Below are 25,671 nucleotides of genomic sequence, written 5' to 3'. Positions count from 1 at the left end.
ATCTATAAAACGGTTCTAATCCGAACCACACTGATACGCTCCATATTGAGACTAATACGTGCCTGAAAATAGGGACCCAACCGACGCTAATAAAATTGATCTCACATCTTCGGGATACTATGAAACTAAACTGTATAAGGAAGCAAAATATACTACGAAATAAGCTGTCGGCTTGAAGCGACTAATATCAAGCCATTCAAAAACCTAATGAGCGTTTCATTTCCGATTTCAAATAGCTCCAATCCATTCAGCAATCTATGCTGTCGTCATCAAGTTTCCAGCCGAAATACCCCTGCTTCTTATTCCAATGGGCTACGGCACAAACTTGGAAAAATCTGGTTTCGGCAAGTGATGTTCTAGTCATGTATTTTGCTTATTTGCTATGCGCGTCATGGTTGTCCCTCATCGTGAATTCAAATAGGCGTTTAATGATGTTGTTTTTGGTGGAAACTAAAATACACTATGAACTTCTGATGTCTCAGACCCATTGTCTATACCTATGTAGTCTTTACAATAATCTAGCCTCTTGTCTCTAAAATTTTGAATGACACCAAATTTGTGTACACTAACTTTGCTTACAGAACAATTTTGTGCTACTTAACCGAGAGTCATATGTTTTGATCAACAAAGTTTGCAATCAATCGAATTTGTACCTTAATTTTCAAATACTTTTCAAGTACTTTGCAAAGTTACATTATGTCATGTGCATGCATTTTTCTTTAAGATATAAATAGCACCTCTATTAATAATATCTGTTTTCAGACAAAACATATTATTTAAATATTGTCTGGAATGGATAAGATTCATGTTATGAATATCAAAGGCCTTTTCTTTGAATCACTATATTTATTGATGAAAACCACATAAAAATCCATTGCGTAGTTTAAAAGATCTAAGTGTACATACACACATACATGTAGAACGACAGACGGCAGAAAACAACTCTGTTATTATGTAAAAACAAAAACAATTCAATAAGGTGTCGCTAAATAGTTCAAGACACGTGCTCACGACTCATAAATACTCGGTTATACTGCACGATACTTTAATAGGGCACATATACAAAGCTGTGTTATATAAATTGTTATTTATCGGACGGCCGAAACTCCAATAATAGAAAACGTATCGGGTCCTCACATAAATCTGGAATTGGAAAAGTGTTTGGCGTTTCAAAGCCTGTTACTAGTTACGGAAAAGATTTTTTCACGAGATAAAAATAACGAAACTTTCTTTGCGAAGCTTGCTTAGATAGTTTAAGATAACAAGAGATTGGAATAGTGAAACGTTTTAATATTGATAACTAAGCTTCCGCCCACGGGTTGGCTTCCTCGTAGAACTTAATATCTCGCGGGACTTTCCCAACATCTGTCTTTATTTTGTTGTTTTTGTTATAAAAAGAAGTTGCGCAAAATATTTTTCAGATTTTATAAAACCTAAGGTTTTGATGAGTTGGTTGGTTTGTCTTAGAAACTTGTTATGATAGTACACACGACCTATATGGTAAGGGCAGTCTTGATCTAACATCATCACCGTCATTATCATCATCAACCGGAAGTCGTCCACTGTTGAACAAAAGCCTATCCCCAAGACCGCCACAATAAATCGAACTGCATTTAAACTGCAATTTGGCAAACGGAACACTCAATGCATTAAGTAACGAATTTATCATAAGTTTGTGAGTTTAGTATTGTCCGTATGCGCTGCGGGCTCGAACTTGTCTAATTACGAACTTCCTTCAGTGGACTAGTTCTACATCTATGTCATATTAGTGCTTAAGATTAAGTTCGTAGCGTTACTTAAATAACTTAGACACTCATTGAACACTTGTTTAACACATGACAGTTCATAGAAGTTGTTAGAATTCATCTTTCAGCGCCCTCAAGCAAAACCATCTGTTGCCTCTTTATTTGTCCATTGATTTATTTTTTAAAAATCCGGTTTCTGACCGGATACTCGTTTATTCCTCTGTGTCTGGATGAACTTATCCCTTAAAAGCATTGTGTAGTAAGTGAGCACCATAACCCATGGACCCCCGCAACACCAGACGATTGCAGACGCGTTGCCAGCCACGTTTAAGTTTTTATAAGCTTTTATCTAAAGGTGCAAACGATATATAGCAGTTTTTATTAATGGCGCTAGTCAGTGGTGGATATGAACCTGGGGATTCCCACCGGGTTACCAACATTTTTTAAGTGGCGTCAGAGATGAGAAGTATGGCCAAGTTTGTGTGCATTCACTACGAGGTGAAGCTTTTCTTAATCTCCAGGTTTTCTAACAAAAACATTCACTCGACGCCACTGAAGGAACACTAGAAAGTAAGACATAGTTCATTTGTATTTATTTTTGTTACAAATAACGTTTTGGTACGCTACCCGAATTCCCGCCTCCACTTTAAAGCACAGTTTAGTTACAGCCAAAGCGCATTTCACGCTAAACAAACTAGCCAAGTTGGCCTGAAGCTGTATAAAGTGCTCACCCCTTCGGCCAAGTTCGGCAGCACGAATAAGTTTCCCTACTTAATGCCGCTCTCCAAATAATAAACTGTCGGCTTTTGGACAGATACTCTGCAGCCTCACGAGTTTATTGAAGCTAGCTCTCGTAGGTTATTGATAAAAAACTGAAATGTGACTGCTTCAAAGTGACAAGTGGAATAAACATTTTTGGTCTACCCACAAACTGCAATGAACAGAGCTAGAACACAGATAACCGAAAATATGGCATAACCAAATACATAATATACTGATCTCGTAGCAGAATACACAGGTAATCATTTATCTAAACGAGGTGAATTCATTGTACTATTATAGTTACTAAACCATTGGTGGCCTAGTGGTTTGACCTATCGCCTCTCAAGCAGAGGGTCGTCGGTTCAAACCCCGGCTCGCACCTCTGAGTTTTTCGAAATTCATGTGCGGAGTTACATTTGAAATTTTAAATTTTCAATGGTACGTGTGAAGTTCCCAATCCGCACTGGGCCCGCATGGGAACTATGGCCCAAGCCCTCTTGTTCTGAGAGAAGGCCTCTGCCCAGCAGTGGGACGTATATAGGCTGGGATGGATTATAGTTACCGTTTATAAAAGATTTAATGGCAAAAAATTATGAAAATGTGGAATGGAATTATGGTGATGCTCTTGTTCATTGGCGTAAATTGGATTAATTCCAGTAGTTGCTAGTTTGAGCCCGCTTGCTGTCCTACACTTCGTTTCGTGATCGCGTACATACTCGTAAATTTGTCTGTGATTGACCCCTACCTCACCTGATGCAGATGAGGCCAAAGGTGTACTTATCTCACTGGTCAGTAACAGCCTAAATACCAAATCTATACAAGCCAAGATACACGTGTGGTGTTGTTATTCGTTGCGTTGCGGTATGCTGAAGTATGGTTATGCTGATGCTACTTTCGGTGACGTCACAGCAGGGCTACTACGTAACTCAAAACTCGAAGTTCGTATCGTACCGTCCCTCTCGCTCTCGTATTAAATAGTATTAGTGTCAGAGGGACCGCACGGCACGAACTTCGAGTTTCGAGTTTAGTAGTAGCCCTGCAGGTGCATAGCTATTTCAGATGTTATACTAGGTCAATTGGCTATGGTAGGACAGTCGCGGTAGCTTTTAAGGGCATGCTTCCTTCATTTGATTGCGTGTTGACTACGTGTGTGGTTAAATGTATTCCAAAGGTTCAGACCGGCAAAGTCATTTATCACACACGCACTATCGCGTGAGGAAGACAGCGATAGAGACATCTGTTACCTTACACCGCCGAAGAATCGGGTCAAACTGCTCTGATAGGGCTTGGCAGACATTTAGGGTTACTAGTGTAAGAATTAATATATAAATAGTATTACCATATTGGTACTTAGATTAAACTGAGCCTGTATCTTTAGGAAAGTACTATTTGATACGATGGCCGTTGGGGATTAACGTTCTAGGGAAGCGATCGTGTACAGGAAAGCGAAATGTAGGCAGGCCTTCCGTAAGGTGGTCGAATGATTTTGTAAATATTGCAGAAAGCCTTAGGATGTAGCGCGAAAATTATACACAAAATTGCTTAGTATTATTGTGACTAGAAAAATGTTTTAGTTCTCATCGATGTTTAGTATGTGTCACTTAATTTTATGTTTGTGTTAGTACATGTCTGTCGCGATTTTTTTACGTCGGTAGGGGAGAGCAGGTAGGATTCGTACACCTTTTTACTCTAGGCCTTGTAAAAATTAACCAGTACCTAATTTCAAAATAATTGAAACACTACCACATTGCCTATATATCTAGTTACCATAGTAGTATTCGTTAGAGTTGCCAAATAGCAACATTTCAAAGTTGTGACTGTTTTTCCAAAAAATGAGAAACGTACGAAAGCACCTCACGCTCGGGGTAGCTTCGTACACGGTGGAAGGCACATTCGTACATAGTGGGGAGCCTCCGTACAGAGTCACAAAAAACAATTTATACAAACTACAAATATTTAATGAGGTCGAAAATAACACATAATCATATTATAATTCAGTCTTAATCAAAATAACAGTTTTTTTTATTAATTGCTTAGTCCAAAGTCCACCCCGTGATGTAGTTGTTCAAAGCATCCTCTTCATCAGTCGATAAACTTGATTCGATGCAAATTTCGAGCTAAACAAACACTTTGGGATTGTACCTATGTACCATCGTTTTCAGGAACTGTTTTCTCGTGGAACTTTGTTAAGCGAGTTTAAGTGTTGTCGATTGATACCATAATTTTTGACCAGCTTTTCTAATAGACAAGGTTTTGTCTAAGACCTCCTGTTTAGCAGATTTCATTGTTTCTTCGTCTACCTGCCCTGTTCGAGTTCCCTTTTTAAGGTTCCGTACCCAAAGGGTACCAACGTAACCCTATTACTAAGACTCCGCAGTCTGTCTGTCCGTCCGTTTGTCAAAGGGCTCTGTCTCTTTGAGTCGTAATAGTTGGACACTTAAAATTTTCACAGATTATAAATAAATAAATAAATAAATAAATATCATGGGACACTTGACACCAATTGACCTAGTCCCAAACTAAGCAAAACTGTGGCCACTATAACAATAAATACTAAAAACAGAATAAAATAAATACTTAGGGGTGCTCCCATGCAACAAACGTAATTGTTTTACAGTTTTTATGCTTGATATTAATAACGGCAACAGGTAGATGCTTGAAATATTCACAGATTTTTTAGTTTTATAATCCCTTTAAGAAAAAATAAATAAAATAAAATAAATATTTAGGTAAGGGGGACTCCCATACAACACACTTGATTTTTTTGCCGTTTTTTGCTAACGTCTAATGTTGTATAGATAATGGGTACGGAACCCTTTGTGCGCGAGTCCGACTCGCACGTTGCCAGTTTTTTTATTTACGTATATTCGAGGCAAGACTTGAAAAAATAAAAAAAAAACCATAAATACTAACTCGGGGTACATTCGTACAGTACGAATCTACCCACTCATCAATGCACGAAGGCACCCCAACACAAGCAAGAAATTAAATCAAAATAAAAATACCCGTTAAGATTATGTCAAAAATAACGTTAACACGAAAAACTAGAGCATTATATAACATAATAACGTAAAAAACGATTCGAGAAAAAGTTATTAGAGATAAACGCATTCAAACTGAATCCAAAAATTACTTACGTGGAGCGAAAACACGTTTTCGATCTGCCCTGACGAAGCTGGCCGCCGCAGTGCCGCTCCGCTCCGCGGTTAGCCTATGCGTGTGAGTGGGAGTCACGCACACAAATACAATCGCGTCAATGTGTTTGGTAGTGGAGATATGACTACTGTACGAATGCTCCCTCTGTACGAAGCCTACCTGCTCTCCCCTATCTGGTCAAATTAAAATATATATTTGTTCGCTTGAGAAGCTTTTAAAATGAATCCAGTCTTCAATTGTTTTTGATTTGATAACCTATCCTTTTCAAATTCCGATCCGTAACAATATTTGTCAATCAGAGACTTTCAAGACTCCTTGTTATAAATTGGCCTTTTTAAAATTCGCCATTTATGATTTTGTTTTTCCATTTGCACAAATGTTTGATTGGTAACCCTAGCCCATTCGCAATAATCGTTTACGTAAAAAGAATTGTCGTTCCATTGAACAATTGGAGTCGAAAATTGTCAATTTGTCTAACATCCATGCCATGAAGCAGTCCATTTTTTTAAGTAAATACGTAAACATTCATTGATTAATAATAAAAATACAGGCACTACTCAAGGGACTACTGCAATCTCAATTATCACCTTAAGACTGATAAAATATTACTAGACGGCGTTAAGCGTTCTAGATAAGAAACATGTGTAAAATAATCTACACAACCATTTCGACACTAATGAATGTAACAATATGACCGTGCTCGACATTAAAAAGACTTTTTAAATTGATAGGATATCCTGGCAAGAAACGATTCTCTGAATAAAATATGATTCTCTTTAGTTCGTCAGTTAGATTGCCTGTCTATATCTAACAGAAAATAATAGTATCGTATTTTTAGGGTTCCGTAGCCAACTGGCGAAAAACGGAACCCTTATGGATTCGTCATGTCTGTCCGTCCGTATGTCACAGCCACTTTTATCCGAAACTATAAGAACTATACTGTTGAAACTTGGTAAGTAGATCTATTGTGTAAACCGCATTAAGATTTTTACACAAAAATAGAAAAAAAAACAATACATTTTGGGGCTCCGCATACTTTGAACTAAAACTCAAAAAAATATTTTACCATACGTGTGGGTATCTATGGATAGGTCTTCAAAAATGATATTGAGGTATCCATTTTTTTTCTAAACTGAATAGTTTGCGCGAGAGACACTTCCAAAGTGGTATAATGTGTGTCTGTCCGTCCGCGGCTTTGCTCAGGGACTATCAATGCTAGAAAGCTGTAATTTTGCACGGATATATAATATGTAAACTATGCCGACAAAATGGTACACAAAAATTAAAAATTTTTTTAGTACCTCCCATAGACGTAAAGTGGGGGTGATTTTTTTTTTCTTGTCCAACCCTATAGTGTAGGGTATCGTTGGATAGGTCTTTTAAAACCTTTTTTCGATTCAGTGATTTGTTTGGGAATATTCAACTTTAAAGTGCAAATTTTCAATAAAATCGAGCGTCCCCCCCTCTAAAATCTAAACCGGTGGGTGGAAAAATTAGGAAAAATTCAGGATGGTAGTAAGTATATCAAACTTTTGAGGAAAACTATAATGGTCTAAGTTTGCTTGAGAATTATTACTAGTTTAAGAGTAAATAGCAGCCTAAGGTATAAAATATACCTAAGCTTGGAAGATTCCGTACATAATACGAAATCCTTAGAAAAATATTACTTATTTTTTTCGTAATGGCTACGGAACCCTAATTCGGAGCGTGTCCGACACGCTCTTGGCCGGTTTTTATAATTTTGTTTATAGTAAGTAACACGTATATTTATTTAGTTAAGGTATCTTAGGTTAGTTCTTATTGTCTTCTTTTTAACTGGTAATTTCTTGTATTTTCAAATAAAAGTTATTTTGCTTCCACTGGTGGAGTAATTATGATTTTTAAGACACTAGCCTATTCTTACTCCTTTTTAATATCCTCCTAACGCCCAGAGTCCTTTATAAAGGACTTATTGTAATTTGAACTTCAAACTATCATAAACGCCATAAAGTTTGATGTTCATATATCAAAAATGTACACCCCTACTTTATTAGAATGTAACTTGTTTGTGAAAGTAGAATACTCACGGAAAACTGTGAGTTGCTTCTCACTGGAAGCCTTGGTGTAGATGGGGGTATCCAGGGACACCTCGCAGGAGTAGGAGCCGCTGGCCGCGAAGTCGAGGTTCTGCAGGACGATGGAGTTTTCCGTTGCCAGAGCAATCTGCAAAAAAGTAAAAAATACGGCTTTCAAACTGCTAGGAGACCTAAGGCTTATTTGTCTAACACACTTAGGGGCTGTTTTACCATCCATTGATTAGTCTTAACTGACGGTTAAATGTGATGCCGTCTCTATTTGTTTTGTTCGAATAGACGGAGGTGGCATCATGATGCCATCTAATCAATGGATGGTGAAACAGCCCCTTAGTCTTGGAATTACAATCGCTTTCACCATTTCTTTCTATTACACTATATAGGATGAGGGTATTGAGGGTGGTAAAAGATGGTGGATCCTCGCGACGGGACGTGTTAGACAAGGATGATGATGACGATGAAGAACTCACCAAACTTGGACAGCTTCTTATGGTAGGTAAAGTAGCCACCGTAAACATCGGAGTTATTCAAGTCCTCTAAGGAGCTGTTTCAAAATCCATTGATTAGTGTTAACTGACGGTTAAATGTGATGCCGTCTCCGTCTATTCGAACAAAACAAATAATCTACTAATCAATGGATGGTGAAACAGCCCCTAAGTCTAGAAATATCTGAACACAATTGTGTTGAACACACACAGACACAGATGTAGTGAAAAATGTTTTTTCACAGGCCAACTAGGACATGCCAAGTAAAAATCAATCTTGTGACAATGTCATATAGACTGTGACGTGGAAAAACTTTTTTTCACTTTAACTATACGCGCTCGTTCTGATGGATGACCATCACGACAGCTTCGATTTTTATTATAGCGAATGTACTCATTTTATTTTTACTACCACAGATATTTACAACTCAACATTAGTACGGTCAGCAACAAGACAAGACATCAAAATGTTACGGGCCATAAAGCTGACCATAGACTTTTATTTTGATGTCTGATGTCATGTCGATTCGTACAGTCCGTGAACTGGATCGCTTTATTGGACTGCCTTCATTTGTTTTGTTAACCCAATATTTGCTTATGTCAGTCAGACATCAAACAAAGGAGGATGTTCTGAATTTAACTGTAATCTTTTGTTCTGAATAAGATCAGTAATCTCAATGAGGGCTATCGCGAATGAATTCGCCGCTAGAGGCGCTAGTGTAGCGCGAGGTCTCCGAAATGTCAAATCTCATAGTTTTTGAGTCAGCTACGCGGGTTTATTTATAATTAGAATAATTTTGTGAATATTTTGCATTACCTGAAATTAATTATGGCAATTATGCGTTACGGGGCAATGAATGTCTGTGTTTTGAGACAGTTTTGTCTTTCGGAAACTTTTGTCCTCCCTTTTTTTTACGAACAAAACGGGACTAAGCAACACTGTGGTTGCTGGATATTTTTATGGTACGGTTTTAAGGTGTATTCAATATGATTTTAATCTAAACTTTGTTTTCACACCCGTAATAACAGACTATGAAAGCCACACTTAAAAACCTCACGCAACAGTGGCGCCATCTAGTAAGACAAAAAACGATAGCCCTCATTGGCGACGTGAGCTTGTCTTATGCAATAAGTCCGAGCATGCATGGGGGGTATTTACTCCTAGTGGGGTAAAACTGTATTTTCTAAGGGTAATGAACGAGAAGCTATCAAACATTGTGAGTACAAACACGACGGAAGAATCACTGCACTTGTGTTTGAGGGTGAGGCCAAAAGACCGTAAGTTTCTGTCATAAGAAAGTTAACATGCATTTTTATTTCACAAATGAATTTTAATGTTGTTATATACAACTTTAATACTCATATTAAATGATATTATAACGGATAACTCACGTCTTAAACCGAGTTTAGCTCGACATGTTTCGGGCTATTTCGTAGCCCTTCCTTCAGGAGCACGCGCGCACGTGCGTCGTGCGAGTAGAGCGGTGGCGCGTAGTGTGCGTGTTGCGGCAGCCGCCGAGTCGCGTGCTTCCTGAGAGGAAGGGCTACGAAATAGCCCGAAACATTTCGAGCTAAACTCGGTTTAAGACGTGAGTTATCCGTTATAATATCATTTAATATGAGTGAGTCTCACGGTAGTTTCATGTTCAAAACTTTAATACTTTCATTTAGTTTGTTTTTCTAGTTTATTTAAGTAATTGCCTAGTTACATATTCATTATGCAAGTCGGGATTGTTTATTTGGTCACCGGAAGCTCATTAGGAATCACAGCGATAAGGAATACTTAATGCTAACGACAAAATAATGTCGCAAGATGGGGTACGAAAAAATTCCACGATTTTCCACCGTTCAACTGTCGCTGACCGCTTAGCTTTGTAATCGAATCAATGCGCATTTTTGCATTTTTAATTTAAATAGGAATATTTTTGTAAAACCCCATTCACTGAAATCTAAGTTAATGGTAAAAAAATGTAAATGTATGTTTGTGTTTGTAGAGGGAGCTATCGTACCTACCTACTTGCAAACCGGACAGTTTTTATTTTTAAATTTTTAGAAAAATAACTGAATATGTTGGGAATGCAGGAAATAATTATATCTAAAGACACTTTATTAGGCTATATTATTCTCATGAGGCCCGGCGTAAAATTTCTGTTTTCACAATTTGATCCGAACGTCAATCATAAAGTTCATTTTTTTTATGTCCTCAAGCGAGGATCGAGGGATCCAGGAGGTAAGCAATATAAAACTAAGCAATTTGTTTATTTATTTTGACAAGGCAGGCCGACGAAACAAGAGGGAAAAGTACAAAATCACTGATGTACCTTAGATATTCGCCGTTGTACCTTGTTTTGTCAAGAAAATACTAATAAATAAATAACTTACTTGATATACTTGTTTAAAAAAAAACACTGACTCATATATATGTATATATTATATTCGAATACAGCAGTGAAATTGCCCGCAAAGTTCGTATATTCTTTCATAGATTAGTCAACGCATTACTTTAAACGTATTTAAGCGTGATAAGTCTAGTTCATGATAGCAAAACGATCGACTGGAAGGCAATAACGAGCAAGGGTCTCCTGATGGTAAAAGGTCACCACCGCCAAACATCTGCAACACCAGGGGATGCAAACGCGTTGCCAACCTAGAGCCTAAGATGGGATACCTCACGTGCCAGTAATTTCACCGGCTGTCTTTATCTCCACGCCGAAACACACAATGCAAGCACTGTGCTTCACGGCAGGATTAGCGAGCAAGATGGGTAGCAATCCGGGCGAACTTGGACAAAGGTCCTACCACCTGCAAAACAACAAAATTTCAACAATTACAACAATTTTTTCGTTTCTAAATCAACTAAAAGAATGAATGATATGGACGGTGTTTTTAAATGGACCCAGACCAAAAGTATGGAAAATGTGATTTCAGTTAAATATGCCGAGATTTTGATATGTTCTAGATTTCAAAATGCTGAACAGAAGTGTCTAAAAAACTAAACTAAACTCTGAAAGGGACTCGTAAACAGAGGTAGGTAGCTTAGAGACTTTTGATCAGGAGTTTGAAATCTATATCATATCAAAATCTCAGGATATATAACTGCAACCACATTTTCCATACTTTAGGTCCGGGGTCCTTTTGCAACTTGCCAAGTGTGTCAAGTCAAAAACCTGTAAGTGTGTGTGTTTAGCATAACTTAATGAATGAGTCAATGATGTAATCAGTATTCCGAAGCAAAGTATATTCCTTCCGGCGTCTATGGCGGCAAAAAATCGCAAAAGAATAGGTATACTCGTAGGTCTACGGAAACACGAGTAGATACGTGACACGAAGCGTAATCCCCTGATATACGTTGCGGTCCATATAATAGTCTTATCATTTATCAACATTCTATGAAAACGGTTTTTATTGATTCACGGTTAATTACACTTGATATCGACACTACTTTTAAAAAAGCTCGTATCTCAAAAACGTCAATTTTATGACTGAACTTTATGAAAATTATTTCAAGGGCCATTTTTGTTAACGTATTGATTTGAGATACGAGATTTTTTCAAATTAGTGACGATATGTTTGTTACGGGATGCAGACACTGATTATCTTTAATGACCCCCCAATATTTCGATGTAACATCATCATCATCATCTTGGTTTATATAGGTACGTTCCAATGCAGGGTACAGGCCTCCTCTTAGAATAAGTACAGCTTGGGCAATACCCACGCGGGCTGAGTGTTGATTGGGAATTTCACACATATTTACCTAACTCTGGAATGAACTATCGCCTGCGGTATTCCCGGACCGATATGACCTTCAAGCTGTTAAGAAAAGAGCGTACTCCTACCTAAAAGGCCGGCAACGCACTTGTGACTCTTCTGGTGTTGCAGGTTTCCATGGCGACGGTAATCGCTTACCATCAGGCGATGCATTTGCTCGTTTGACCCCTATAACATAAAAAAATGCAGGTTTCCTCACGATGTTTTTCTTCACTGTTTCAGCTCGTGGTTACTTTCGAATGTAATTTCGCATTTGAATTCTGAAAAACTCAGAGGGCCCGGGCGCGAACCCACGACCCTCTGCTTGAGAGGCAATAGATTAAACTACTAGGGTTCCGCCGACCCGTAACAAATATCAAGCTCCCTGAAAAGTAAATTATTTTGTGAATACATGTTTCAGGGGTAGGTATTTTTAGAGTTTCCGAGAGACTGTAATGTAAGCGAGGAAAACGAGGCGACTTATCCGCCATTGGTCCTGCCTACAGCATCACGACGTGGTGTCGTTAACGTAAAATGGCGCGGCGCTTGTTGTGTGGGCACGGCACACCAAAAGGTGGAGGGAGATTCAAACCAAATCAGTTGAGGCCTAGGCCAAAATTCGAGTAACTATTTTGTATGTATGTATGTAAACTCTTTATTGCACATAAAAATAAAAATACAAATACACAGAGAGGAAAACAAAGGCGAGCTTATCCTCAAAAAGGGATCTCTTCCAGCTAACCTAGTTGTGTAATTGTAATTTTATGATTTAAATTCGGGTTTTGTTCCGCGTTCCTTGATATTAGAGAAGCTCGATATTTTGGTACAGTTGCATGCGCCATGATTAAGAAACGACTGGAGAATTGTGGGTATGCAGGTATAACTGCCAGTCCCAAAAAAGAAGAAAGAAGAGAAGTGAGTGATACTGTGAGTGTATTTTGCCGCGACTTTAAAGCGAGTTCGAGTTCCAGTAGTAGTGGCTAGTAACTTGTTAAACCCGGATTTTTAATCCCATGGAAAAAATGTAAACAAAGGTGTTGCCGTTATCAAAAAACATTTGCAGAATTCAAGATATTTTATTCTTTCCACATTTGCCAGAAATCGACTTCCCATTAAAAAACTGTATTTCTTAATCAAGATTTTTTTTTTATTTGCTGATGAAAATCTTTACTTTGGCATTTACACTTTGATATATTGATTTACAAGAGAGTACTGTTTTCATATGCATAATTTTATTTCTTGTCCTGGTATTACACCCGGGTTTTTTTACTGTCGACATTGTTGTTACCTACATTTTTATTGTAGTTAAGTTGTTCATTTTTACGTTTTCCGTTGTTTTTCGTTTATTATTATATGAAAGGTAGGACTCCGGTCCAAGTACTTCTCAGTCAAAAGAAGACTTATAAGTTGTCTCCCGTAAAAACGGCTCCTTTATCGAAAATAGAAAAAAATATGGTAACAACAGAACTTTATACAATATTTCTAGCGGGCCCATACCTTGAAATCCCCTGAAAAGTCACTTTGACAATGACGAAACTTTGTTTACATTTTTTCCGTGAGATTAAAAATCCGGGTTTAGGAAGAGGGTAGATCAGTTACGTCCGATTTATTTTTCTGACTGACAGTTATACCAGCGTACCCGCAATTCTCCAGTCGTCTCGTGATCATGGAGCATGCAACTGTGCCGAAATATCCAGCTTCTCTTAAAGGTAGGCGTCCACTTATCCGCATCGTACGCTTCGGACGTATCGGATTTGTTGCTTTGTATAGAAATGTGCGATGCTTACGATGTGGACAGGTGGACGCACTTATATGAGTTTCTATACAAGGAATACTACGATCCGTTGCGTGTGATGCGTCCGATGCGTACGATACCGACAAGTGGACGTTTACCTTAAATCAAGGTACGCGGAACAAAACCCGAATTTAAATCCTAAAATTAGTAATGACCGCGATAGTCTATAACAATGTGTCGAGTAAGTATGACCCTAAGGTTCCCATTTTCTATTTACCTACTTCTCATATACGGTGCCGAGCCGCGTTGAGCAGATATAACCAATCTCGCTCAGCACTAGAGATGGGTAAATCCGGATTGGATTTCTCAGTTTCCCCGGACAGTGCTGGATGCATAAGGCGCTTCCAAAATGGTAATAATCTGTGTGCCGAATGTCATCCAACTTCGTTGAACCGTTATTGCTGAATTGAGTAATAAACAATGAAATATCCTAAAGAAACATCTTCACAAATTTTCTCATTTCTAATAACAACTAATAACTAAATCAGAGTCCGGCTATCTACATACCAAATTTCATCCAAATTCGTCCAGCTGTTTTTAGCGTGAAGGAGTAACAAATATATGTATAGACACACACACACACACGCACACACATCCACACCACCGACGCCGACGCGACGCCCACGCCCACGCCAGCACGCACACCCACACGCACACGCGCACGCACGCACGCACGCACGCACATACATACACGCACGCACACACACACACACACACACACACACACACCACACACACACACACAACACACACAAAGGATAAAATAAGTGTGGTTGGAACCGTGGGACGCGCTCCGTTAAAACGAGCTGGTAACTTCAACTAATTTAACACGTTTAATGTTAGAAATTCTCCACATATCACGCCAACTGTACTCCGTTGATGTCCATACTTACCTAAGTTAGTTTACCTCGTTCTGAGAGTAATCCTTAGGTTCGGTCGGCTGACTTAATGTACCGGAATAATGTGACTTATGTGCCCGACTTAGTTTAAGGGTAATTAAGGGTTTATAAGTTAATCATAGGCTGACATTGGACATTGTGTAGTAAAACATGTATGGTCGGATTATAATACTTTATTTATAAAGGTGAATTGAGCGTTTGGCACGAGGCTGCAGTTGAAGGGAGTATTCACTCTAGACGTATTCATTAAAGTTGTTTTAAAATTAATCCAGTCCAGTAGAATGTTGTCATAGTTTAGATCGGCATCCCTGTTTATGTTTCTAGCTGAAGGTTGGGTTAGTTTGACCGGGTTCGGTGTATCAGTTATCGGTATTTTGTACATTCGGTATTCTGAATTTCGATGTGTTAAGATCGACATTTCAACTCTAGGTATTATGATTTTTCGGTATTTAATCATCATCATCATCATCTCAGCCGTAGGACGTCCACTGTGAATATAGGCCTCCCTCACAGACCTCCAGTTGCTTCGGTTGGCAGCAGCCTGCGTCCACCGTGAACCAGCGGCTTTAACCAGGTCACCCATCCATCTTGTTGGTGGACGTCCTACGCTGCGCTTGCCGATCCGCGGCCTCCACTCGAGAACTTTTCGGCCCCAACGGCCATCCGCTCTCCGTGCTATATGGCCCACCCATTGCCACTAATTCGCTTGGCTATGTCGGTGAACCTTGTTTTACTACGTATCTCCTCATCTCTGATTCGATCCCGTAGAGAAACCCCAAGTATAGCTCTCTCCATAGCTCGCTGAGCAACTCTGAGCCTATTTACTCGTATAAGGCCTACAGTAAAGCACCACGTCTCGGATCCATATGTCATCACTGGCAACACACATTGGTTAAAGACTTTCGTCATAAGGCACTGAGGAATTTTGGACAAAAAGACATTGCGGAGTTTTCCAAACGTTGCCCATAAGCCTAAATCTCGTTTCGACTAAATAGATACCGATACGACTAAACCGCAACAGAACCAGATATTTATAGTCTATAAATCGAGATCTGATAAGTGCAGATGAAGTAGAAGATTTAGCTGATTGGTTCAGTAATAGCTTATTGACTCTGGCTTCGAATGGTCCTAGTCCTAAAACTGTATGTAATTATTTTAATTTAGAAAAGAAGTATTTATAGAGCTGGCGACAGTAAAACTTTTCACATCGTTATGTCTTATGCATGGCTGCTTATTAAATAATTCTGTTGGGAACTCGAACCACTCCGGCTTATTGCCTGACCTTTGCCATATTTACTTACAGATATAGAGACTTAGAGACCTGTAGACTTAGAGACCTGTAGAATATAAATGGGACGGCATGCTAGACTTGTTATGTTATGGTTATTATGGATTCAAGACAACGATATATTTTAGGTTTAATAAAATATAGGTTTTGCGGCTAAAGAAACTATTAAAATTTATTGGGCCCCTATTTAAACTATTCGATGTTTTTTTTATTGTTATTTCTTCCTAACGTGTTTTTTCTGTATCAGATATGTGTAAATAAATGTCTCTGTCTCTCTCTCTCTCTCTCTCTCTCTCTCTCTCTCTCTCTCTCTCTCTACCTCTAAAAACAACTTTTATATTAAATTATTATTGACCCGGATAACTCACGTCTTAAATCGAGTTTAGCTCGACATGTTTTGGGCTAATCCGTAGCCCTTCCTCTTAGGAGCAACGCGACTCGGCTGGGATATGATATGAGTGAGTATCACGGTAGTTTCAATTACAACTTTTTATGGCTGGATTTGACTTAGGTACTAACATGCTAGTAAAGCTGTCATAGCCAAGCGAATTAGCTATTTGAAGTGGCAATGGGTAGGCCAAATAGCACGGAGAGCATCTGCTCTCCTCTACGGCCATCTGGCCATTCGGGGCGAAAAGTTCTCTAACGGAGATCGCGAATCCGCAAGCGTGAAGATGTCCACCAACGAGATGGACGGATGACCTGGTTAAAGGGTGGATGCGGGCCGCTTCCAACCCAAGCAACTGGAGGTCTATATGAGGGAGGCCTATGTCCAACAGCGAATGTCCTAAAGCTGATATGATGACGATGATGATGATGATGATGATGATGCTGATGTAACATGGAATAGAGTTCAACAGATTTCAATTAAAGTTATATTTCGAAGAAACTTAAAGTTGCATATATATAACAACTCTACGTTTCTTTATAGAGTGATGAGATCACAAACAAAAAGATATGTGAGGTCAATGAAAGCGTAAAATTTTACATTGAATATTTTCAAGAACAATGTTTCAAATTACACTATCTTTAGACGATAAATTTCTGAAGATTAACACAAGAATTAAAAGCCCCTTTATTTATTACAGTTGTTACCTAGTACCTCATAAAACTTTAATGTTTCTGATTCTTTGTTATTAATAAGCTAGCAATAATTACACAAGAGATATTTTTAATGTCGACGATAACAGACAACTGTAAAGATACTTCAATAAATAATTTTCTTGTTTTGCTTTATAACCTATAGCGTTAGGTTATCAAACCTCATTTTCACTTTTATTGCAAAGTGGATTATTTATATAAGAGAACTATAGAAAATCGAAATGAGCTACGTGTCACATTTCGGCCTCCAGTGACCAGATTTTCAAGTACATCAAATGGTATCTATCCTATGGTATCCTAATGGTATTATCATGGCAGCTACATCAAAAACATTAGTAAAACTACAAAATAACGCAGTTAGTTAAAGAAAATGTGTTAAAACAGTTTATCCGCCAGGGAATAGGGATACACTGCTATGGAAAGTAGTCTAGCTACACTTTTAACACACCTTTCCAGCCAGGTGTTAATAATGTTCCTACCAAAAGACAACTCGCTCTCATATTTATTTTAGACAAAAGTGAATTACGTGTGGTTGGCCGGTATAACTGGCAAATAGGGTTGTCAAACTCTCCGATTTGGTTCAAAAATGAACAACTTAACATCGGAGTTCAAGGCCAGCGTCTTATATCCCCCATAAACATGGGAAATCTGAGCGTATAAACTGAACAGTGACAAATCCTATGACAGTAAAGTTGTAATTAACGCGTAACTTTTGGTAAAAACAAGGCGACTTTTGTTAATTCCCAGTTATGAAAGGATGCCAACCCTGAGCGTAACGATGACCCGGAAAATTACCCGGCCGCATTACCAGCACTCGCGCCAGGCCTTTAAGGTGTGTTCATTATTAGTGTACAGTTCGAGGATGTATATGCTTGGAAAAAAATCTCAGAATATTGGGATAGAAAGAGCCCATTGCCAAATGCGTCACTTCAGTACCTTAGTATTGTAGTTTCACAAAAATGAAAGACTTATTGTATTGTGGCCATGAAAAACACAATAGATTTTAAAAGTTTATGTTGATATGTGATGATTAATTCTTCAACTTGAGGTGTGGAAATAAATGGTCCGACTTTTCTTTGATAGCTTTATGAGGACTGCGGTTAATTTGCAAATTTATACCTTTGTATCTTGGTCGTGACATCGTCCGCCGATTTACCTTATGCAAGCCTCGTTCTGTTTCCTCGTACAATTTATACAGTTCCCCCGAATTCCATAATAAACCGATAGAATATCTTCCTATGGAGCACCGCGCTCCTAACGTGCTCGTAACGGTCCAAATTGTTGCGTGGAATTACATGAGGCAGATTTTAACGATCTTCGCTGCCGTAGAGTTGCGTAATATTTCAGTTGGGACTCTAACTGGGAAAGTTGGATATGAAATTGTTAATTTACATGAAGATGTTATAGAATATAGTTGAACGACGAAGATGCTTCGCAAGTATTGTGTTATTGCTCGTACATTTGATTTGGAGCTTAAAAAAATATTTCTGAATAAATGAATATTGATTATAGGAGTAATTGTGATAACATACGTTTGCCCCATATACCATAAAAAAAAGAATCAGTAGCCATTTGCGAGTATTGTAGATCAAAATCAAGTACAACGTAACAGCTGAACTGAAACTTCACAAATTAGAGATTTTTCTAAACACGAGCCTATTCTTTACTCAAATGGGCTGGCAATGAATCCAAAATTTTACATATGCATCTACAATAGGTGGCGACAATTGATTAATATCAGATTATTCACCTACTCGTTTAGCCTCTGTTTAAAAAAAAAACAGTCATAGAAGTTTGGCCCAAGTCAACAGTCTTAGGAACAGTTTTGCTTTTCTGTGTGGTGTCGGGTTAGAATTACACCTCTCCATTTCTTCCGTGGATGTCGTAAGAGGCGACTAAGGATATAGGTTGAGGTATAGCGTAGGCGACAGGCTAGCAACCTGTTACTATTGTACCGTTTTTGTCAAACTTTAAGCCTAAAATTGCTAAAAGTGGCTCCGAAACGGTAACGTTTCGTGTGCTCTGCCTACCCCATTTGGGAATACAGGCGTGATGTTTGTGTGTGTGTGTGCTTTTCTGTAAATGAACTAGGCTTTTCTTGTAATTTACTGTGAATTGTTGTAATGTTTTTATTGAATGCGTGCCCTACTGTTTTGATTTTATGCTACGTACTCGTAGCTACAATATTTAGTTGACTTTTTGTTAGTTCTCCAAAATAGTTTACTCCCCGAATCCCATTTATTTGCCAATATTAATCATATTTAAGTCTTTAAATATTTTCTTTCGATATTTATAGGTTTTAACTGAAATGTCAATGTTATTTAAAAAAATATATATCACAGATTGGTACGAGTATTTAAAGAGTACCTATCAGTGGCGTGGCGTCAGATATTTCCGTGGTAAAGCCGAAGCAAAAATCGCTTCCATCTTTAACAAATCCTGTATGTCCTGTTGTCCTATTTTGTGAATATTGGGCAAGCCGATGAGAATAGGGTTCTATGAACGCTTCGCCACTGGTACCTATATACATGTTGATGAAATCTGTGAGTTGATCAAATTTATTGTATTTAACCGACTATTTCTATGTATATATGACTTTTTATTATACGTTAAACACCTGAAATTAACAAAAGGATCACTTCCAGTTAACCTTATCGTGGTTGTAATTAATGAGAAAAAACTAGATAGGTATAGGTATCTGTCTACCTACCTACAGCCAGCCAGTTAAAAAGCAGCAAGAAAACCCGTTCGCCCTTTATTGCTTGTGCTATATCAATAAACAGTGGCTTAAATTGGAGCAGGGGAAGGGCTAAAGATAACAAAAATGACATTTGTACTAACAGCGACAAAGTATTCTGTCCCTTGCCGGACATGGAAACCATTTTACTCACAGACTGAATAATTAGTAACTGTGGGTAGGCTGAAAAATGTATTCTGCGATTCAGGGGACTCGCGCAAAAAGATGCGAAAGAAATAATAAAAGTTTTATTCATAAAAAAGCATTCAGAAAGTGAACTAGATGGAAATTTTTAATTAGTACTGCCTTGATTATGAAAGGTTTAAAAAATAACAGCTTTTTCACTTGAATCAAATATAAGGTCCAATCAAAATTAAGTTTTAATCCTTCTTGAAATTTAAATCTAACTTGAACACAGAACAAGTAATAGGAGCAATAGATTATGTCACGGGACTTACAAAATACGATCGTACTCGTACATGTATGTATGTGGCTAAAAAGCCATATGATCATTTTCCCAGCTCAGCTTGTAACTGAGTTTATTGCTAAAAAATACGGTTATTACAGAGATGGTGGTTCAAAAAGAATTACATTTCATTAATGAGTACCGTAATCTATGAAAAAACGTGTGCTCTGCTCATTGATAGGCGAAAAAATAGCGGCATCAAAATTGTAGAAGGAAATTATGATAACATCTCGGTTCCTTTTATTATTAGTCCAGTCATTTTGACTAAACCCTAAATATTATCTACTATTTCGGTTAATGTTCATTTTTAATTACTGAAGATTCTTGTGTTTTTAATGAATCTTCTAAGTCGCTTCAATCTTTGAAATAAAAGAATTTCCTTGCTAACCCGCGAGTAGGGCTTGCAATCCGGATAACCGGATATCCATATTATCCGGATATCCGCCCATTTTCAAATCCGGATAGGAGCTCTTCATTATCCGGATAATTTGGATAAATTCGAATATCTGATATTAAGCGCGCGCGCTCGCGCATTGTGAGAGGTTATGTAGTGTATGCATACACACAGATACATTTATTTTTGTATTAGGAAAGAGTTTACATGCAATACTTATTTAGTTAGGTTCATTCTTAACATCTTGTTTGGTAGTGCGATGATGAATTTTTGGTAAATGTGTATGTAAGTAATGTAGTGTTTATTTTATTAATATTATTATATTTTATGTATTTCAACTTCAATAATTTTTTACCTTACATTACACACACCTGCTTTGATCACCTTTTCTTAATTCTATGTTAATAACATCGTCAGGTCAATAAGAAGGTAGAAGAAGAGATCGCTTTTAGGGTAGACCCTGTTTTCTCGTCTCTCCCTACCTTTTAAGTTCTGATTTCATTTTATAATGATATGTTTTGGTTCAAATACAATACGCTTGTATTGTATTGTGTTATTTATTCTATAATAGAGCAAAAGCGCGCAAGAGCCAGACCTTCGTTTATAGTATCGTTATAATCCTTCGTTATAGTCCGACTACAGGACCAGAGCACGAAGCCTATTCCTTTGCAGCGGGGAGTCAGACAAGGAGATGTGATCTCCGAAACTCAACTGTCACCGCGGACTGGAAAGGATGAGCATTAACCAATATGGGGAGTACTTCACTCACCTTCGATTCGCCGACGATATTGTAGTCATGGCTGAGACCATGGAGGACCTCAGTGCTATCTCGCTGACCTCAGCAGAGTTGTTTCGACCGAGTTAGCTTAAAAATTAAACATGGACAAGACGAAAACAGTCCGAAATGGAGGTTTGGCTCGAGCGCAACTACGATAGTATTCGCACGAATTCTATCCGGCAGTATTATTGTCGATATGCTAGCTCTATATTCTGTTGACGACTATGTATACCTGGGACAACGATCCAGTTAGGTAGTCAACTCGAGAAAAGAGACCACTCGTCGAATCCGACTCGGCTGGCAGCATTCGGGAAGCTTTGCAGTGTCTTTCGGCCAATTTACCGCAGTGTTTTAAGTCAAAAGTCTTTGACCAGTGTGTGTTACAGTGATGACATACGGATCTAAAACGTGGGCGCCAACGATGGCCTCATTAGGAAGCTCAAAGTCACTCAAAGGCTATGGAGAGGTCTATGCTGGGGTTTCTCTACGGGATAGAGTCAGAAATGATGATATCCGGAAGTAACTAAGGTTACCGAAATAGCCCGAAGAATTGCGAAACTGAAGTGGCAGTGAGCGTGCTCGCACGACTGATGGCCAATGGGGTTAGAAGGTTCTCGAATGTCGTCCGCGGAGCGGGAGACGAGCCGTCGGTAGGCCTCCAATAAGATGAAGTGACGACCTGGTTAGATCGCTGAATTGCGTTGGATGCGGAAAGCACAAGACTGGTCTGAGTGGAGAGCCTTGGGCGAGGCCTAAGTCCAGCGGTGGACGTCTTTCGGCTGACATGATGAATCGAATCTACTCTCGATTCTGAGTATTTTCGAGCAAAGTGCTTTCCGTTTTCAGTTATATTAAAAATTAACACCATGCATAAAAAAAAAACTTTCAGCCTTTAAAATATAACGAAGATCTGGCTGTCGTGGTCTCTTGGTCCGTAAGGCAAAATAACAACAAGCAGGAGACAGAGAAGTTATAAAGTGTTTTCAAGTTATTTCACTCATTAAAGTGACAAAATAATGATTTTTACGTGCGTATAAGACAATCAGTGATTAAGTTAATTAACACGATTCTTCTAATGAAACCAATTTAAAGCTGTTTTTAGCGTTTTTTTTTAATATTTGGAAAATTATTCAAATTATTCAAAATAACCGGATATCCGGATACTGAGATTTCAAATATCCGAAATATCCGGATAATAAAAAGTTACCGGATAGTGCAAGCCCTACCCGCGAGCTTATGATAGCTAAGCTTATGCAAAATATGCGTGTTCATGCAGTTCCTCCACCTTCACACTGTAAGAACACACACAAATCACAAACACCCATCTATCGCCACCACCAGTGCTGTCTGTCCGTCTGTCTATCTTAGGGTTGTAACGGAGGCCTTATTAGCGGAGGCGGAGGTAGATTCGGAGGCGACAAGTTTCTCCTCCGCACATGCGGAGGTTAACGGAGGCGGATGCGGAGGTGAAAGTGGATGTGGAAAAAATTGTAGTTTATGCTTTATTCAACTGAAATTTTTTAAAAATTTCTAAAAAAAACCTCCAAATCTCACTTGTTTTCGGTGTCATTGTGCATGTGACTTAAATAAACAATTACTTTGTAAAAAAACACTTTAAAAAATCACGGTACAATCAAACATACATTACAATTTCGTACGTCCAAGCAACGAGAAAGGTTGATTCCTGTCGTGTGTTATTTGACATATGCCCGCCCCCACCCCGACAGCGTTCCCGCTGCGCGCCGAGATAATGAAATGAGAAATAAACCTTCGTTATTACTCCGCAAAAAAAATTGCGGAGGCGGAGGCGGAGGCGAAGATACGATTTCTTGCGGAACTTCCGCAGTAACGGAGGCGGAGGCGAAGTTACGTTACAACCCCAGTCTATTTGTCTGTAGTATTGTAGCTCTCGAACGGATGGACCGATTTCCATGGCATTTTTGTCCGTGAAAGCGGTTTCTATGTGGTGGTTCTTAGCTATGTTATGTTTCATCAGAATCAATTTAGCGATTTTTGCGATATTGAAGTTTGAAATGACAATTTCAACTTTTCTAAGAGGGTAAGGTTATTCGTAATGTCGTTCTTTTATTTCTAAAGTGTAAATCCCACTACTATTATAAATGCGAAAGTTTGTGAGCGAGTGAGTATGTTTGTTACTCCTTCGCGCTGAATCGGCTACACGGCTTTGGATGAAATTTGGCAAGAAGTTAGTTTAGAACCTGGATTAAAACATAGGATACTATTTATCCCGATATTCCCACGGCACAGGGATAAAATCTCGAAATAACAATCACTGGGCTTAAAGTAATGAAATTTTGGGCAGTTGTTCTTAACGCAACCTCAATGACGACCACGATATATATTTTGGGAATCCCAGAATTACAATTGTAACTATTAGATCGGATAGTTTACGCGTGCGAAGCCGCGGGTAAAAGCTAGTGCAACATAAGTTGGTACCTAATCTTTTAGATATTTTATTCGCGGAAACGTGACAAACTTGTCGCTTTTGCGTTATTAGTGAGGTCACGAAAACCAGTGAGGGACGGCAAACTCCAGAGGTAAATAGGCTGGCTTTACACAAATAGACGAACGGTTGTTTCGGCCATGTTCTGCATGGAAATATGAAGCGATTTGTCCTCGCGTGCTTGGAATGCAAATGGCTATAGCTGCGAGCAAAATTGCATCTCTTTAGCTAGAGACCAAACAGTGCTTCAATGTCGTTGAGTGCAATTCAAATGTTAAAATAAATGAAGTATAATAAGCGTCAGCGGGATGGCAAGTTACGAAGTTCGAATTTTGCACTTCGTAGTATGGCCAGCAGGCTTACTACGAAACTCGAAACTCGAAGTTCGTATCGTACCGTCCCTCTCGCTCTCGTATTAAATAGTATAAGTGTCAGAGGGACCGCACGACACGAACTTCAAATTTCGAATTTCGTAGTAGCCCTGCTGACGTTTGGATTGATCGAATGCTTTCAATACTCGTGGTAATTTTCGTTCTTGAGTTTTCGTTTCCTGTTAAGTTTTCTGTTGCCGGTACCCATTTAAGGTCTAAATGAATACAAAATATTATAAGACTATTTTTTAATTAATGTGCATGCCTGCATGGGTTGGTTACAACCTCACCGGCACAATGATAATGACACTTGTGACAGTGACGTTCGGCCATCTTTGGTAACTTTTTTGGAAGGGCGACACTATTTACCGGCACGGATAATACCAACATGACAATACCGGCCCGATATTTCGTGTACACGCCTATACAAACTGGTGTTAAACTGACAAGAGTTTCTATGGGCGTGTACACAAAATAGCATGTCGGTATTTCCATGTCGGTATTGCACGTCCGGTAAATAGTTCGCCCAATCTAAATACGGCGTTGAGTATAGCACTGTAGTATGTTATACTTATTAACGATTATAAGTTAAAATTAAATTTTTAAGTAACAATTTTTTTTGTTCTCTTCTTTAATTAACCAAATAACTATTTTACGATATTGCTGAGTATCACTCTTATCCAGGGTTTCATTATTTGTGCAGAGGCTAAGGTCACCCGTATTGTGTAGACATGACATACATAATACTCGTACAATGGAGCCGTCCATAGACAATGAAGCATTAAACAATACTGCACATAATAAACTTGAGTGAGCCTTTTACCAATCAACAGTATTTAAGTACCAAGTTAGATGTATCGCAATTTGGCAATTTACACATTTATATCGGTAACGCATACATTTGAGCGCAAATGTGCGTTTGCGGCATCTGAAGAATATTGGTTTGGCAGCCGTTAGCGAATATGATACTTAATGACGTAGATACGAGTCGGTTAGGTAGGTTAGTTACATTCGTATGCAGGGTGCAGTTTTAACCTAAGTCAATGAGAGCTATCGCGTATGAATTCGCCGCTAGAGGCGCTAGTGTAGCGTGAGGTCTCCGAAATGTCAAATCTCATAGTTTTTGGGTGAGCTACGCGGGTTTATTTATAATTAGAATAATTTTGTGAATATTTTGCAATATCTGAAATTAATTATGGCAAATATGCGTTCCGGGTCAATGAATGTCTGTATTTTGAGACAGTTTTGTCTTTCGGAAACCTTTGTCCTCCCTTTTTTCCGAACAAAACGGGGACTATGGAACACTGTGGCATGCTCGATATTTTTATGGTGTACAGTTTTAAGGTGTATTAAATATGATTTTAATCTAAACTTTGTTTTCACGCCCGTAATAACAGACTTTGAAAGC

General features: G+C 38.5%; 1 protein-coding gene across 2 annotated transcripts in view; it reads right to left on the bottom strand.

Annotated features, from left to right (window-relative positions):
• The window catches only part of LOC141431856 (uncharacterized), a 183,980-nt gene that overhangs the window by 22,147 nt on the left and 136,162 nt on the right, over positions 1-25,671 (bottom strand). For both annotated transcript variants that reach the window (XM_074093129.1, XM_074093130.1), the window contains exon 4: positions 7,730-7,865. In XM_074093129.1, the coding sequence (XP_073949230.1) occupies positions 7,730-7,865 (136 nt within the window). The remainder of the gene's footprint in view (positions 1-7,729; positions 7,866-25,671) is intronic.

Source organism: Choristoneura fumiferana, chromosome 10 (genome assembly GCF_025370935.1).
Source record: "Choristoneura fumiferana chromosome 10, NRCan_CFum_1, whole genome shotgun sequence".
Taxonomy (NCBI): Eukaryota; Metazoa; Arthropoda; class Insecta; order Lepidoptera; family Tortricidae; genus Choristoneura; species Choristoneura fumiferana.
Note: the sequence above shows the minus strand (reverse complement) of the source record. Positions and strands in the feature narration are given on the sequence as shown.